Source organism: Ctenocephalides felis, unplaced genomic scaffold (assembly GCF_003426905.1).
Source record: "Ctenocephalides felis isolate EL2017-DRISC unplaced genomic scaffold, ASM342690v1 CF-g0.4_SCAFFOLD_01170, whole genome shotgun sequence".
In the NCBI taxonomy this organism is placed as follows: Eukaryota; Metazoa; Arthropoda; class Insecta; order Siphonaptera; family Pulicidae; genus Ctenocephalides; species Ctenocephalides felis.
This window is the reverse complement of record NW_020537324.1, coordinates 68,229,216-68,247,506: the sequence shown is the minus strand read 5'-3', so window position 1 is coordinate 68,247,506 and position 18,291 is coordinate 68,229,216. Positions and strand designations below refer to the sequence as shown.

General features: G+C 28.6%; 1 protein-coding gene and 1 pseudogene across 1 annotated transcript; both read right to left on the bottom strand.

The window, feature by feature from the left end:
* Window positions 1-651: 651 nt before the first annotated feature.
* Window positions 652-16,422, bottom strand: LOC113366604 (integrator complex subunit 3 homolog). Its single transcript, XM_026608236.1, is given in 6 exon segments — window positions 652-999; window positions 1,697-1,885; window positions 2,087-2,221; window positions 12,992-15,387; window positions 15,390-15,696; window positions 16,153-16,422. Coding segments are annotated over 6 exon segments (3,168 nt in total). The 5' UTR covers window positions 16,228-16,422; the 3' UTR covers window positions 652-933.
* A 351-nt stretch (window positions 16,423-16,773) lies between these two features.
* On the bottom strand, window positions 16,774-18,290 carry LOC113367576 (annotated as a pseudogene).
* Between the last annotated feature and the right edge of the window lies 1 nt (window position 18,291).

The following is an 18,291-nucleotide window of genomic DNA, read 5'->3' as shown; positions in this document are numbered from 1 at the left end:
GTCATGGATTATATAAATACAACGGATGATAAATAAAATTAACGGTTTTACTACATTTATCCAAAAAATGTAATTTAATATATAAAATTTTATTTTTTTAGCATATAAGATTATTATTTTTTATATTTAAATAGTAAGATCAAATATTATTGATATTACATAAAAACGATAATTATGGATAAAGATAATGATGAAACAGCTTTATAGTTAGTAGATTTATATTTAATTTATACTGATATTATATCTGCATTGTAGTTTAAAACCAAATGTTTAATTTTCAATAATCATCTAATAATATAGTATGAATCAATTATCAATTTGTTCATATGATAATATAAATTATAGTAATATTAACCAATTTCTTTTTTAAAAAAAACATATGCATACTTTATTTACAATAAATGTACAATAAGCAAATGTTCATATAATATAGCTTAAATAGACTAAAGACAAAAATATACAAATTTGCATACTCTCATCAGGCATTATACAATCATACATTATAAAAATAAACAGAATATCAACATTAATATTTTACAATCTGAACAAAAAATCAATGTGTAATTTAAATAAAAAACATTTTACTGTTCATACAGTATATAAACAAATCCCTAATTATCTTATAAATATTAAAACATTCTTTTAAATTTCAGCACAGTCATTTAAAAAATTGTTTTAGATCACCTGTCAATTGCACTGACACATCTTTTGATAATGTACATATTAAATAAGTTTATCCTCGGTCCAATGATCGCATACAGCGGTTATATTCTAATTGTGTTGTTTGTTTTTCTTAATTTGTTTATGAAGGCGCTTTGGTAATTTAAATAACCGTTCTTAAAAGAAAATCATTAGTTACTAATAAATCACTATATAATGAGGCATTCAAATGATGATAACTCAGTCACATCAACCGTCTTCCCAATTTAAATGTCAATCAGTATCAGAAAGCGCTTTTTTTCGCCGCTTTGCTTGTTTAGGTTTCACCACTTCCTCTTCCTATAAAATATAAAAAATAATTAAAGTTAAACAAATATTATTAGATAAATAAAGAAGATAATAATAATTCTAATTTCTATTTATTAAATAGAAAAGTTTACTATTTATGAAAAATTACTTGATAATTTAACTTTAAAATGCATAGTATATCAACATGCACGATATAATTTATATCGTGTATAAAATTTATGAATTTAATTCATTATTATGAATTTCTTCATTTAGATTCATTAATTTTAAATGCCTTGATCAAAGGTTAATGAATTAATGGTTGAGTTACTTATACATGAATTACATAGCACAATAGTAGTTTATTATTATTATTTGAACAGTGATCAGAACTGTTCTATGAAGAACAGGAGAGTCCTATGAGCCTTTGTGATGATTTGACTTAACCACATCGGTTTTATAGATTGCAACCCAAATAGTTGTCTTATCTCTACAGGATAATTTTTTATCATTACAATGTCTGTAATTCTGAGGAGTTTTTACTGATTCAGGGTAAAGACTATTTTCATTTCGGAAACATTATCTATAATTTCTTCTATCATATTGACATCAGACTGCCCATGATGGGTATCAAACTTGGAACCTCTGATTAAAATGCCATATAGCTCTAACCACTAATGTACCAGAGCCAATAAAGCTTAATAAAATGAAATTCGATATTTATAAATAATCCTCCAGAATAACATACTTCACTGGATTCCGATGAACTATCAGATTCTGCTCTGAAAACGTTTTTTCTGGACGTGGTTCTTGTTTGACCGCCAGCACTGCCCTTTTTCCCTCGACTGCTGACGCTTCTTGAACCGCCACGACTACCGCCTCCTGGTGGAGCACTCTCTTCTGGTTCAGCCAGCGCGAAAAGTTCGCTGAATTGTTTCTGTAAAATAGAATAATAATTTCAGAAATACTATAAAATATATTTGTTAACCAGATCTACTGAAGCAGCAACATATATCATTGGATTCAGAAAAATATATCTCCCAATCTTCAGAGAGATCAGAAAATCTGATGATAATGATAATAAAAGTTAAGAATGAAGAAGTTAAAGTTATAAAGAAGTTAAGAATATCATTATTACCTTTTGTGATTCTGAACTATTTGTGTGGGCTTGTTGAAGGGCTCGTTGCACAGTGTCCATGGAGTACAAATTTGTGGTAGTTCCCCCGCTGCAATTTCTGCAGCAAAGGCGTAAAACATCTAGATGTCCTAATACCTGTAAAAAATGGTAGAATATGAATAAATGTACATTCAAAATTAAACTAGGCGTAGGATTTTGCCTTAAGAACATATTACATCCCAATGTATGTGAATAACCAACTCATCGAATAAAAATCAATATATTATTTCAGAAGGTTTATTTATACACATAAATTATATATATTATTATAATACACATATATAAAACTAAATTATGTTAAGAGCGTTACTTGACCATTTTTCCAAGCATTAATAATTATATTGGATATTGTAATTATATCACTTTTCGTACGCTTATAAGCTTATAATAGTTAAAAATAAATTTTCAAATCGATTATGTACTATTAATACTAAGAAATTGCCAATGTTTACCAAAAAACAATCAGCTAGGTTCCTGATATCTTCCAATTTCTGAATTTTTAAAGTAAAACTTCTTTAGCCACGACTAGTGTGTAAATCTGTGCAAATGCAACGAAAGAGCGTTACGATCGAGTCGAGTGTCAATGAATGATTCGTCATTCGTTCTCGATGAGATCGTTTCTATACGGATCGATTGTGATTGGTCGTCGTGTCGCGTGAGAGTGTTCTTTAATTGTATGCGTATGCGTAGAATGTCTCCGCATATAGTGAAAATAATAAAACAAATGAAAAATCTGTTGAAATGAAAAAGTTTTACTTCAATCGCGCACTCTTTTTAAGATCGGTTCAAGATTTTTGGCAATTTTTTCTTTTCATCAAGAAAAGGTTAGGCTGATTGTCGCACAATCATCTAGCCGATGAAATAATCGGCGCAGCCGTTCAATTCTTGAAAATATGAGATAAGGTTCTGGAAAGCCTTCATTCTAACTCGGATCGATTAGGTTTTGTTTATGCATGTTTACATTTCTTGTAAACCACATCCACTAACCACGTGATCGAGTTTTAAGGAGTTTTGAACCTTGGCTCCTTCTGAAGGAGCTATTCATGGTGATATTTAAAATAAACCCTTTTTTCCCACCTAACATCACGTATCTTGTTAGTAACTAGAAGAATCTTAGTAACTAGTAAATAAATGAAATCGGTGCAGCAGTTTTTTTTTCAGAAACTTCGAATAAAGATCATATTTTAGCCTATACATATACAAACAACACCCTCACTCATACCCACATACCCAGACTTGGTGTCAAACGATAAAGAATGTCTTGAAATGTCGAGAGTACATAAAAATATCGAAAACAAATATCTTCTTGGAAACACAATCGAAAAAAAAATGCTGCATGTATGTCATAATTTAATAAATATTAGTTATTACTCATTACAATGTATCACAAAATATCTCATTAAAAGCGCATATTGATAGTCAAGTATTTCAGTTCAGAATATAATTAAAATTACAAAATATAATTAAACAATGATCCAATCAATTTCCGTATAACTAATTTTGTATGTAATGTTAAAATGTGCATAAATAATTTAAATTTATACAGAACACGTGCAGTTGCAGTAGTCCTTATCTATTCAGGTTAGTTATATTGATTATTAATGGTATAAGTGCTTAAGTTAATAACTTTTAATGACTTATACTAATAAAATGTAGAACCACTAAATAATTTGTTTTAGATAATAAATAAATCAAAATTATGAAGTAAGAAATTGATAATTGAAATTTGTTTTCAAAACATTACATTATATATTATTTAAAAGAAAATACTCTATATTTTTTAACAAGTCATGGTAAAAGATGGATATTAAATAATTAACATTATAATCTACATCCAAAACAGAAAATCCAATTGATATTTCAAAAAATACTAAAAAAATAATTAATAAAGCGAGCATAATTCAATATTGAGAACTAATAGATTTTTTTAATAATCAGTTAAAATAGAGCATATTGACAAAAATAAAAATGCTATATTTTATTATTAACTATAGTTGAAAAAGTGACTTGCAAAAATTCAGTTGCGATCCTGAATTGCAAGAAGAAAATGAGAAAAATTTAGACAGATTTTTGAAATAAAAAAGTAATGAATGATTTAGAAACATAAATTATTATAGTTTAATTTATGATTTTATGAAAACATATATGTATATAAAGTATGTAATAATGTTTATAGAGTATGATTTGTAAAATACATTAAAGTGTGAAATGCCAGAAAAATGTAAAAAAATATTTAAATAAAAAATAAAGATTCTTATAAAATGCTTTCGTATCCATGTTGCAAACTGACCATGTTTTTCAAACACTTTATTGTTCATTAAGACAAAGGTCAGACATGATTATTTATTTACATAAATTAAAAGAGAATTGCATCAATAATTCTTTAATATAAACAGAAAATTGTTAAAAATTCATCAAAAATTTGAATCTATAAGTAAAAATTCTATAAGTACAGTACTAGAACTTTATAATAAAGTAAAGTTATAATAGTTAACTTTACAAGAACTAAGAGAAGAATTATTATAAGGTCAAATTTTGGTTCACACTCATATTCTTTCCAAATTTGGTATCAAACGATTCAGAATAACTTGAAAACTTGAGTTGAGTTAGCAAATCGGATTTCCTGGTATAAACAAAGTTCTCTTTCGGGAAGTCAATATCAAAAGAAAGTTCAAAGACAAATATGTGCATTTTTCAAGGGATTTCTATTTAATTTTCATGTCAATCAATAATTATTGAAGGCATATGTTATTCATTTTAAATTTTAAGTTTTTATACGTTAAATCCAGAGCTTGAGAGTATTATTTATAATTGTTATCTTTTGTACATAAGAAAAGATAAAAAGAATTTTTTTTGAATTTTATGATGAAATAAGAAAATGCGACATATTGTACAAACCCCAAAAATATTAATGTACGTTTATATATATACAAACATAAATTGTACATTGTCTTAGCATTTTGTAAAACTGTTTTATAGTAGGACCTTGACTTTGAAAAACAAACTGGATGCAAAAAAGATAAAGGTAAAGGTAAAAGTAAAGGTACCTTTATTACATCCAATTTTTAAAAAAATAAAGGTGCTAATATAAAATATTTTTTAAAAATGTCTCAGACAACGTACAATTTATGATTGTATATAACCTGACATCGGTCCATTTTCACTTGAAAATTAGATCAAAAGTATGTTTCCAATTGAAAAGAGCCCATTTTGGGCACTGCGATATAAAATGGCAATGGAAAATTTCTCACACTATTCTTCCTTGAATCGAGTTGAAATTTAACTCGGCTCACAAACCTACCTTTTATTTTCCTATTTTATCATAAAATTCAACAGAATTCTTTTTATCTTTTCTTAGGTACAAAAGATAACAAATATAAATACATATAAATATGTTAAGCTCAGGATGTGACCAATAATAAATAAATGTTGAAGATGCACGATGATAAAATATTAAAAAGACAGTCAATATAATTTTTAACCCGCTCGATTTAATTTTTGAATTTTGATTTTCAATTCCTATAACGAAATTATTTGTTTGATTTTAGGTTTTTAAGAATTTTTAGGAGATACATATATAAATATAAATATATATATATATATATATATATATATTAAAAATATTATCATCATAACCATTAAGCCATATTTATTAAGAACAAATTTCTCATAATTGCAACGCCAGCAAAAATACTTCGTCTCATATATCTTGCAAAATCCAAGAACATATAATACTAACGAAATAAATATAATTGTAATATAAATAATATGTACTTAAAACTTAGTAGATTGCCATATTTAACATTAAAAAAAAAAATATTTTAATATTATTGAGAAGAAACACCTACTACTTTGAGCAAATACATCTTAATTTATATTAATATTGTAATGATATATAATTATGTTTGGCCAATTGTAAACTTATATAATAATATAAATTTTTATAAATCATGTAAATGACTAATTTACAAACAGGAAACTGAATAAACTCATATTTAAGAAAAAAAACTTATAAATCTCTAAGTTATATATACAACTGTGAAGAATTTCTTACATTGCAAAGTATTTATGCTGACGTGTACACGTTCTCTTTTATGTTCCACAACAAAACACAGAAATTTGAATTTCAAAAACAAAATAATCGATTGGAAAAACATTAATGGAAGGAGAAAAAACATTAATGGAATAGAATTGTAATTCCGTCTATAAATAACGATAGATTAGAAGAAAACTATAAACATCACATATGTTGCTCGTATAATGATATTTAATGTTAGTTGTTTGAACATTTTTATAAACGTTCACCTAATAATCTGCGATTAAGGTAAATTCCTAATACCTCTCGTTTTATATAAATAAATATATTTTTTTTAATTTCATTTTCTTTTAAAATTCTGTAATTATTTAAAAAAATCTTTTAGAGATTTATGGACATTTTTGCATACTTCAGAAAAAGTGGATAAGCCTTTGTGTGGATGAGTGCTTGTGTGTGTGTATGTATGTATGTATGGATACAGTTTTTGGTCCACATTTTCGGGCGATTTGAATTGTTCAAAAAACATTCGATTCCTATCGATAGAGAGATGTGCTGATTAGTTTTTGGCGAAGCCAGCTCCAGCCGTTACGGAGATACGGAGCAAAGAGTGCAGAAAATAGAAATCGAGTTTTTAAAAAAACGGAGCATCAAATTTGAATGATCCAAAAAGTGATCAATTTGTAGTGATGGAGATAAGTGGTGATTAGTTTTTGGCAAAGGCAGGTCCAGTGCTTTCAGAGATACAGAGCTAAATGTGCAAAAAATTGCAATTTTTGAGAGAACTAAACGTCCGATTTGAATGATTCAAAGAACTTGCTGCTTGCTTTAACAAAATAATTGCTTTTGGGAAAAAAAAATTTGTTTCAATTTTATGTTCTTTTTTTGTATATCGAAAATAATTTAGATTTTAATTGTAATTCTGACTTAAATTCTAATATACTTTAAACAAATAATTTCAACTTTGCAATTCCATGTATATAATTCTTATAAATATTAGATAATGTTACAGTATTAATTTATATTATAATAATCAATTTAAAAACATGTAATATTCCTCGAACATTTCGTTACAGTTCGGGAAGTTCCAGCAATTTGCCTCAAGGCACAATGTAATACACCACTAGTTATTTTTTCATACAACTGCACTATGTAATTTAATTTAATTCATCAAAATTGAAAAGGCTTACTACTGGGTAATCTTTTAGAATTTTAATTCTATGATTTATTTAATTTCTCAAAATTACTGAATGCATTTTTGTACAATTATTTTTTTATTAATTTATGGTTATTTTTCTCATATAACTGCACTATTTAATTTAATTTATCAAAATTGAAAAAACTTACTATTTAATTAACTGATACCTTCAAAAATACTGCATGTTTGTTTTGAAGATATATGGTAAATTAATGAAGAAATAGTAATGATAATAATAATAATTTTAAACTCATCAATTCTTCATTTAAATTTTAAAGCTTTACTCGACCACTTGAAATATTTGCTATAAATAAGTATTTTATATGAATTATAAGTTCTAATTTGATATTTATTATTATTTTTTATAATAATTATCTGTTATAAAATCAAGATTTTGTATTAAATACTTTGTCTGAAAGTTCAAAAGCTTTACTGGAGAAATTTATTTTACAAGTTCCATGTGAATCTTATAAGAATGAGTCGTATAAGAATCTTATAAGAAACCGATATAATTATTCGGTAATAATTTGATGCAGTAGAACCCTGGTAAGACGATTATGCTTAATACGATTTCTCCCACAAACGGGGCGTCTATCAATCACGAGATGTTTTTAGAGGGAGGGGGGGTTCAACAAAAAATCACGAAATATAACGTGGGGGAGAGAGGGGTATAGTAAGATATCACGTGTAATTATTTTTTACCTGATTTTTTTTTTTAAAAAAGATTTACACTTTTTTCTTGTAACTAAAAATACACTTGATGATTGGGGGGAGGGGTGAAATTTTGAATTTCACCACGTATCACCAAGTGAGAGGGGGAGTTCAAAATTCCTTAAAAAATCGATCACGTGATTAATGGACGCCCCCTGAGACACAAAATTAATGCCAATATCTCGCATAATACGATTTCTTGCATAAACGCGGTTTTGTACCTCTTAATTAAATAATTACTAATATTTTTTGCATTTTTGAACCTATTTATTTATATTACTAAATCATAAAATCATTAAACATCTTCAATGTAATTTTTAGTAAAAGTACTATTATTTGTATAAACTAACCAGTTTAAATCAATAAACCTCAAACTAATTTTAAATACAAAAACTAACTCTAAAAGTAGTTCATGTTTAAAAATTAATGGAATTTCAACAAGTTAAAACAAATTATGACTTCAACTTTTCTGGCAGTGAGTCAAATTAATCAAATTAACGTTAAGTACACAATTCTGAACTAAAGAATTAAAAACTTCTGAACTAAATTGAATGAATTTAGTAAGTAACAAATATAAAAGTAGAAAAAATTATAAATAAATACTTGATTATAACAATAATTGCTACAACCATAGAAAATAAAATTGGTTCATTGTTTTACTTATTTTTTACTCACAGAATGTAAATAGACTCTTGTAGAAAACTTGGCAATAAATGTCTTGTGTTTACTGATTACATATTTTAATGATAAGAAAATAATATTTGTTTTAGCAATATATAGAAAATTTAATTATCAAACATGTAACAATAAAATATTATTCATGAGTTATTTTATTATTATTATTATTATTATTATTATCATTTCTTCGTATATGTAAGCACTATTTTATTCTTGTTAAATCGTAGCAGAATAGCTTACAGAATAATATGTAATTTTGATTGCTGTTTATTATTAATAAAAAAAATAAGGTAAGTCATTTTTAATTCCAATGTGAATCCATTAATATTTATGAAAAACCTTTTATATTTATGTATATCATTTATAATAAAAATAGATAGTGGAAAGGCACTTTCTAAACGATAAAAGTAAATTATTTTCGTTGTATCCTTAAGATGAAGAGCTTCATTCATAAACTGAATAGAAAATAAACATTCTATTTAAAGCACAAGATATATATAATTTTATGTTTCATAGAATATAAGACTCGGCTAAAGTGTTAATGTTAACACAATAATTTATAATTATTCAATATCAAAATAATATAAAAGTAGTGGTGCATGGCATCGTGCCTTAAAACAAATTGCTGGAACTTCCCGTACCGCAATTAAAAATCTTGGTACGGAACACAAAAAATTACACAAAAAGTGTACATATTATTAAAATCTCTATAAAATATCTGATAATTTGATGTATAATAAACATTTTTGACCGCAAAACGACCATTTTTTTAAATTTATTTTTATTGAAAGTCGCTAAAGTCGTCATAAGCGCTGGACCTGCCTTCCCAAAATTACTAGTTATTCATCTTGTCAATACAAGTAAAATGTTTTTTGAATTATTAAAATCGGACGCTCCGTTCTCTTAAAAACCCGTTCAGCCTTTTGTGGCTCTTTTTGTCCCGTATCTTCGGAACGGCTAGACCTGCCTTTGCCAAAAACTAATCAGCACGTCTCCTAATCAATACGAATCGAATGTTTTTTGAATTATTCAAATCGGTTGATCGGTGTTTCGGAAATCGTCGATGAAAAATTGTATCAGCACGCACACACACACATACATCCATTTTTTCTAAGGTATGCCAAAATGTTCAGAAACCTTTGAAACGTAAAGATGTATAAAAAAATTAATTTTTGATTTTTTTGCCATTTCTATAATACCCTACGGAAAGTTAAATGTAAAAATAATAATAATATAAAAATTATGTTTTACAAAATTAAAATGATGTCACTTAAATCAAAATAGAGCTTTAATATAGATCAATCATGTTTTGCTTAATAGCGAAATTGATATAAAGTGTATATATTTAACTAGGCGTAAGTGGCATTTTGCTTAAAGGCAATACCTTTTCAAATTGAGACAATAAAAATTTTAACAGTTCATTTCGAAAACAAAATCTATTATCCCAATCTTTTTACTAATATTTGTATTTTAACTTCTTTTACTAGACCTATAACGTTTTAGGCTGTTCGTTTAGTTTAGGCAAAAGAACTACGAAGTGATAGTCAAATTTTTAACAATTAATTACGAAGGATGTTTATAAAAAATTAATCAGCACAAATTCCAACTAATATCTTTCGAACATTTCTTGAATTTTCAAGATTGTTTCAGAACAATTGACAAAAACATTGAATTTTCTGGCGGAAACCAACTTCTCCGTCGGGAAGTCAATAATAAGCATTTAAAATAAACAATTTAATCATACTTCGCTCGCTTCGTTTTATAAATAAAAAAGTGATATATAGCTAATTGTAAGATAACACATTTCATATTGTGGAAAAATAATTATGCGGTTTTATCATGAATAAATTATGCATGGAAGATAGATAGATAGACTAAATAGTTTTTTTTACAAATTACAGATTAACATGGACGACATTTTTGATATTCTGAATGCTCGTAAAAGCGTAACATTTTGGAAAAGTTTATTAATTTAGGTAAGAATATTTTTTATTCTTGATCAGGGAAGTATATGATGATATGTCCAATCCCGTCTATTTACCAGTTTACTGTGATTGACGAATATACTCGTCATGTAGAAGTAGCAGAATTTTGAGTATTGACGAGTATATTCGTCATGCGTAGAAAACAGTGGCCAATCCCCATTTAAAAATTTTGAAAACAAGTATATTCTGAAATGTAAAGATGTATAGAATATTTTGAGGCTATGACTGCAAAAAATAAGTAGTTCAACTAATATTTTACCTTAAGGCAAATTGTTTTTTTTAATTATCATAAGGAATAAAGAAAATTGAGTAAACAATATTTTACAATTTATTTATTTACTACTGAGCTTAATATGTGACAATGCATGAGATGTAAATTTCCATCATATTGTTTTTTACATAATACATATATTTATTTACTTTAATTTTTTTAATTTTTTTTTCTTTAATCTAAAGCATTAATTACATCACCCTGATTTATTTGAAAAAAAAAATTGAAAAAAATATGCAATGAAGGGTTAAAATCCCGAAATCCCGAAATGTGAAAATAATTTATGTACTTATACATAATCAATAAGATTATGCTACTTGAATAACATTTTCTACTGTCTATTATGAAAATAGTTTTTGCTGTTCATCAAAAACTATTCCAACTTTCTCATATTTACATGTATAATATTTCATTGAATTTAATCCAATTTTAGTACATTATGTAGGTACTATATGCTTATTCCAACAAAGATGTAGAATGTAAAAATAATATTTTGCAATTTTGTAAAATAAACCAATATTTTTAGAAGTCAGAACCGAGGTAAAATGTTGTTTTTGAGGTAAGATGCCATTTACAACAATTTATTTTAGAACAGCATAGCTTAAAAATATTTTGAATATCTTTAAATTTCAGAATGTTTTTTTTTCACAAAATTATATCACTTCTCTATGACGAATATATTCGTCAATCACAGTTAACTGGTTCTAACGAAACATCAATCACTAAATAATAAATCTGTTCAATTCGATAATAAGTTGGATAATATTTCTCAATGTGAAAATTTACTCATAGAATAAATTCATTGTAAGGTATTAAATAGGTTTTAGGTTTTAATACTTGTGTGCATTGACAAGAATTTCGATTAAAATCATAAATATGATCACAAACTCTACGTTTTACACATTTTCTTTTTTTTTGGTTGCTATTTTCCATTTTCTTAACATTATAAATCGTAATCAATGAATTTGCCAAAATTTGATTTGATTTCAAATAAGAATCCAATTAGGTTAACAAAGGATCTAGACAAAAAATAATCAAACCCTAAAAATAAATGTATGTACGCAATTTTATACTTAAATATAGTGGTACCTCGACTTAAGAGCGTCCTGACATTCGAATGTTTCGAAATACGAGCTGCCAAAGGAGCGATTCGTTGCTTTGACATACGAGCAAAATTAGGAAAGATTAGAGTATTTTAGAAAAATGTTAATGGCAAAATAAAAAAATGATAAATTGCGTCAGTTGTAACAATGATTTTCCTACTATATTCCTACCATACCGACATTTTTTTAACTTATTTTTATTGAGAGTCCATAACCGCTGGACTTGCCTTCCCAAAAGTTTCATCATTTCTTCATTTCGTCAATACAAATGAAATGTTTTTTGAATCATACAAATACTTTTTGCCCGTATCTTCCGAACGACTAGACCTGCCTTCGCCAAAAACTAATCAGCACGTTTCCTTGTCAATACGAATCGAATCGGAATTATTCAAATCGGTTGATCCATAGGGTCGAAATCGTGGATGAAAAATTGTATATAAACATACATACACACACACATACACATATACATCCATTTTTGCTAAGGTACGCCGAAATGTTCAAAAATCTTTGAAACATAAAGAGATGCAAAAAATTGCATTTTCGATTTTTTGCGGTTACTATAACTTACCCTACGGGAAATTAATAATAAATGGTAAATTTATTTTTTATGTTCACAAACTTAACAAAAATCACAGTGCTGGAACGAACTAACAGCATTTCAATGTATTGATATGAGATAAATCGCTTCGAGATACGAGCGATTCGACATACGAGCGTGGTTACGGAACGATTTAAACTCGTACTTTACACTATCCTTAAGTGCCAATGACGAAAAGGACGTATATCTCGCGCATAAAATATAGATATGTCTCAAGTAAATATAATTCCAATAAATACACGATATAATAATATTAAAATCGTGAAGATATGAATGTGTCTCCTACCTGTTCGATGCTGGGCGACCCCTGATTGCTGATCCCCGTCTTTGGCAGTCGTTTCCTCTTGTTCGGCGACGTGCCAGGATTCCTAGTGTTCAGCAGATTCGACAGCAAATCGCCTAATTTATCTTCGTAGTCCAAACACCAATATTTCAACGTCGATATTACAAACATGTCCCCCTTCGCTCTCACCTCTCGACAAAATAATAATTTCAAAAGATCCGCCGTCGGCTCTTCTTGCTTAAGACGAAGCAGGATGCTGGTCAGCGCCTCGGCGTGGGATTTGAAATCCAATTTAGGAAGAATTGGTAATAGATTCTCTAAAGGAACATCGTGGGCTGCTATCAGCTGCCACAGAGCATACTGTTCGAATGTTTCCCACATCAGACTTGCCAGGAGAAGCGGTTGCAATGTTTCGTTCTTGAACATAACCAATCGCCCTTGCAGAATATGGCAGACCAAGTCCTGCAACTGACCTGCATCCACCGTTTGCACAATCACATGTAAAATCGAAATATTGTTTATAGTCACTGTTTTGAACTCCCTATACACTTCTGGTGTTAACCACAACAACAACTCTCCATTGTCTTCCTGACACAATCTTAAATCATTCAATAAACTCGTATCTAATTTTTTTTCTATTGTTAATGAGAAATCTTTATACACTGCCCCTTTTATGAGATTATTCTGTTTACTATTGCTAGACTGTTGATTTGCACTTAAACTTTTACTAAATTCATTTTGTCCATTTACTTTTAAAAAATATAACAATAAATAACCTATCTGAGGAATTGTGGAGTACATTTCAGCTAAAATACTGATAAGAATGCGCCTTTTTTTGTCTTCGTTTTGATATAGCTGATAAAATGTTCGGAACAGCACAAATAAAGGACCACTAATACTTTCATTTAAAGTATCTTCGTTCACTGATTCAGGGAAAATGTTTTTATGAATTGTGTCTTGCAAAGCCGTACATAAACAATCACTTAAACTTTCTAATGTATCATCGTCTAACTTGTTTATCAACAGAACTTCTTTTATGATTGCTTCAACGGAAGAACATTTTTCTTCTGGGGTTTTTGTTTGTAAGAGCTGTTCTGATAAATTGCGAAGTGATCCTTGGAGGCATCCAAGAGGATCCTCTTCCTCTTCTTCTTCTTCTTCATCTTCACATTCTTTTTCTTCTTCTTTTAATCGAACTTTAGATAAAGGAATATCATCATCATCAGTATCATAACCAGTGTGTATAATCATCGGAACTGGATCATCCTCTTCATCACTGAATACAGCCTCATCTTTTGTGAATATATGATTGTTAGTATTATTAGTTTCTAAATTAACATCCTCAATTTTATTCACTGGAAAAGATTCAGGTGCACAAAACTCTTTAAATGTTTCTCTCACCATTGCTTTTAGTTCTCTGTCCATTTTTACATTATCAAATAATGGATACAAATTAGGTAAAACTCTTTTTTCAACTATTTGCCTTAAAGAATTTAAGACGCCCATCCGTACTTTGTCTGTGTGTGAAGGATAAAAATTTGGAATTATTCGACATAGAAAATCAAGCAAAGCAGCTGTAACAGCTGGATGTGACCTCATTGAATTATGCATTACTAAAATTGCTGGTTCAATGTTCATTATATTGTCGTTTTCGGGACTAAAAAATAACCAATCATAAAATAGAGATAATTTTGAATTTGAACCAGCCACATTTGCAGTACATGTTGTTAAAAGCCACCCGATTACAGCCCATCTGGGTATTATATCTGAACATAGTAATTCATTTGTTGGATGAATAACACTAACAATAAACCTTATAAAATCACTACGCAAAGACTGTGATTCTGGGGTAGCTAAATATTGTCTCTGAAACCAATCTTGGTATCTTTTATGGTTACCAAACCGAACTTGTGATGTCAAAAAAACTAATTTCCTTTCCATATCAGGCGTGAGACGAGATTGTAAATATCTTCTAGATGTGCGAGTTTGTAATAATTGCAGAATACCAGTGAAAGTAGGGCATAAAGATTTTGGATTTTTAAGTATATCTTTCCATAATTGTTCGATCTCTGGTATTCTAGCTACATTTTGCAATAAACGAACAAAATCTCTACCTAATTTTAAAATGTCAGAAAAACGTTCCCTGATTAAATTGACTACAAATTTAACTTCTCTGTCTCTTAAATTGGCTAAAGCTGGGGATGTGTGATCTTCTATCAGTCTAAGATATGTATAAACAACAGAGCCTATCAGAAGTGGAAATTTATCCAACCAGGCTCTGTGCTCTTGGAAAATATCCAATAAATTCTCAATCAAAAATATATTACGATGTGTTATATCCCCCCCGGAAGCTAATCTCATGACATTCCAACAGACATTATCCACATTATTCACAGCATTTTTATCATTTCACGCACTAACCACAATACTTGACTTCTGACAACATCTTGAAATCGTAAGTACCTTTCAAGAATGAGATTTGTAAGATGCACTAGAACTATAGCTAGACCATCTCTTGAAACCATTGTTAAGTCTCTGTAACTTTTGGCTGCATTTTGAGGCTCTGTCAGAATGACAGTGAGAAGTCCCAGACAGACCTCTTCATGAGTCTTATCCTTGCAAACAGCATTTGTCAAAGCATCGTGTGCATCTGTATCGCTCAATCCTGAGATAAGGGACTGAAGTGATTGATAGGCCCTTTCATATTTCTGAAATAGAAAACATACTGTGAGAATTGAATTTAATTGTAGTTTATCTTTTAAAAACCACTATATCATAAAATTTATATATGATCACAATTATTCTTTGAATAGAATCGTAGTTATTCAATCACTTTTGAATGATAAATATTTTGTAATTTGAATAATACAAAAACACATATTGTCAAGAAAAAATATAAAACCCAAAAGCTTTATTTAAGCCTAAACCAAATGATGTTTTTTATGCAGGAAACGTTGACATTATGACAAACACTTTTCCACGTATTAAGAGTGTAAAACAAAAGAGATTGCACTATAAATTGTCACAATTTTGCACAAATTTGTTGGACAATTCAAATGTCGCGCTTTGCATGACAGCGCACGACACGGCCTTTACACGAACTAGCTAAACATGGCTGACTTGTACACTGTCTTTGTCAAATAATTAAAAAATAAGTAAACTACCTCGTCGAATTCGTCTCTGTTTTCCACAACAGACGTCACAAAAAGTCTTGATGTAATTAATTTTCCCTGCTCCATACTCTAATTAACGCACATGAAAATCCAACTGATTATAAATAACAAATACAGGCCCTGCCCTGCATTGTGCTGCTCTTTAGGAAAATGTTTTCGAGGCTATGGCGCATTAATACATCTGATACAGATCCCATTCCAATCTGTAGTTAGAGGCGCTGCAATAGGCACACACTCCGCGCGAAAATGTGGCGCCGATTTTTAAATGTTTCACCCGAATTATAATGAAATAATGCACATTAAACACATTTATATCGAATCAAAAAAATATAATAGCAACTAAAAACGTACTGAACTCCTCGGAAGTCACGATAAGACTGAGGACGTCAATATTCAAAATTATGCCTACATAATGTGCTTACACCAACACATCCACAAGCGCAATGTACCGACGACGTGTTAATCATAAATATGGTTTTGCGCAAATGAGAACAAATGTGTTAAAAGAACTGTTTACTTTATTATATTTTTTTGTTTAAAAAAAATCACAGAATATAATAAATAATTTATAAAAACATTTAATTCAATTTATAATAATTTATTTTATATTTATCATGATTTCCCTTTTTTGTAGCGCTGTCTTGCTTGAGCTTTAGTATATCTAGTATTATTTCTTTCTGTTGAATTTGAAACATTTGCAGTTTCTTCTTCTACTGAATTCATTTCTAAAAAAATGATTTAACCATTAAATGAAAATTTAGAAACTTGTTTTCTCTAAATTTTGTCAATAATTACCAGCAAGTAAATCGGGAGGAGGCTGTAGTAAAGAATTTCTTTGGCTCTTTATATAAACTCTTATACCACGGGCAATAACATAACCAAGGGCACTTATTGCAAACATCACCAAAATCATTAAAAGTGGATTCTAAAAATTTAGATACTAATAAGATATTTAATTAAGCTTATAAATTAAATGAAAATGGAAAACTTGTATTTTTGTTATATCCTTCTTTAATCGAAAAAGTTTTACTTTAATTGTAACCAATATTAAGATAGCACTAATATTGTAAAAAAGGACTTCATACTACTGAAAATTATAGTATCTTCTTTGGAATTGAATAAAATATTTTAACCAAATTACTTATTCTTTTAAATCAAAGGTCGGAGAATTTTTTAAATCATTACCCCAAAATCTTTCTGTATAAGTTATATCAACCCATGGAAAAAAGCAAAAAAATGAACTTTTGTCTTTTATTTTTTATGTTATAGCCCTCCATAATAATATTGAAAAGATACAATAACTAAAAATTTAGTTTAAACCAAATGTAATTTTTATTTTTATTTTACTGAAGCTGACTTAGAGCACAGACTACTACGTAGCAAGTACAGTTATAAATATTCTTTTTTTACCCCAAAAAATTCCATTATTTCCCCATTTGGAGTAATTTACCCCAGTTCCCCGACGGCTGTATTAAATAATTTTAATAAATAAATAAAAGGATCTTAATAACTTCCATACAAGTTTCCCAGTTCAATAAATATATACTTTGAGTGATGGTTTATTGGTTAACACACTGTCAGCAATTACAATTAAGATCCCAACGATAACACCAATTAAGGCTCCCAACCATGGTGCCCGAGCATCAACTGTGGAACAAATACAGTTTCTCAACAATATTAAATACATAATAAAGAATTCAATATTAAATTAATATTAAATAACCTTTCATCTCATTCTCATCACTTTTTGCAGCCCGGTTTACTGCATCAAGCAATGTACTGTCTCCAGGTTGCAATTGCAATGCTTGCGTGTATGAAAGCAAAGCTTCTGCAAATAAATAACAAGCATATTGGACCTCTGCCCTTCTAAAATATCCCTAAAAATAGAAAAATAGAATATGATGCAGCTCTTGTTTCACCATATAGCATATAATTATATTCTATTACCTTGGCCCAAGTGGGTGCTCTTTTAATGGTTTCCTCAGCATCTTGTAAAGCAAGATAATGTTGTTGTATTTTTAAGAAAGCGTAAGATCTGTTGAATACAATGAATAATTATCAGAATCCAATTTTAATGCATGAGTGTAATGAAGGAAGCTCTTCGAACTTTCCGGCTTTCGTGCACTCATT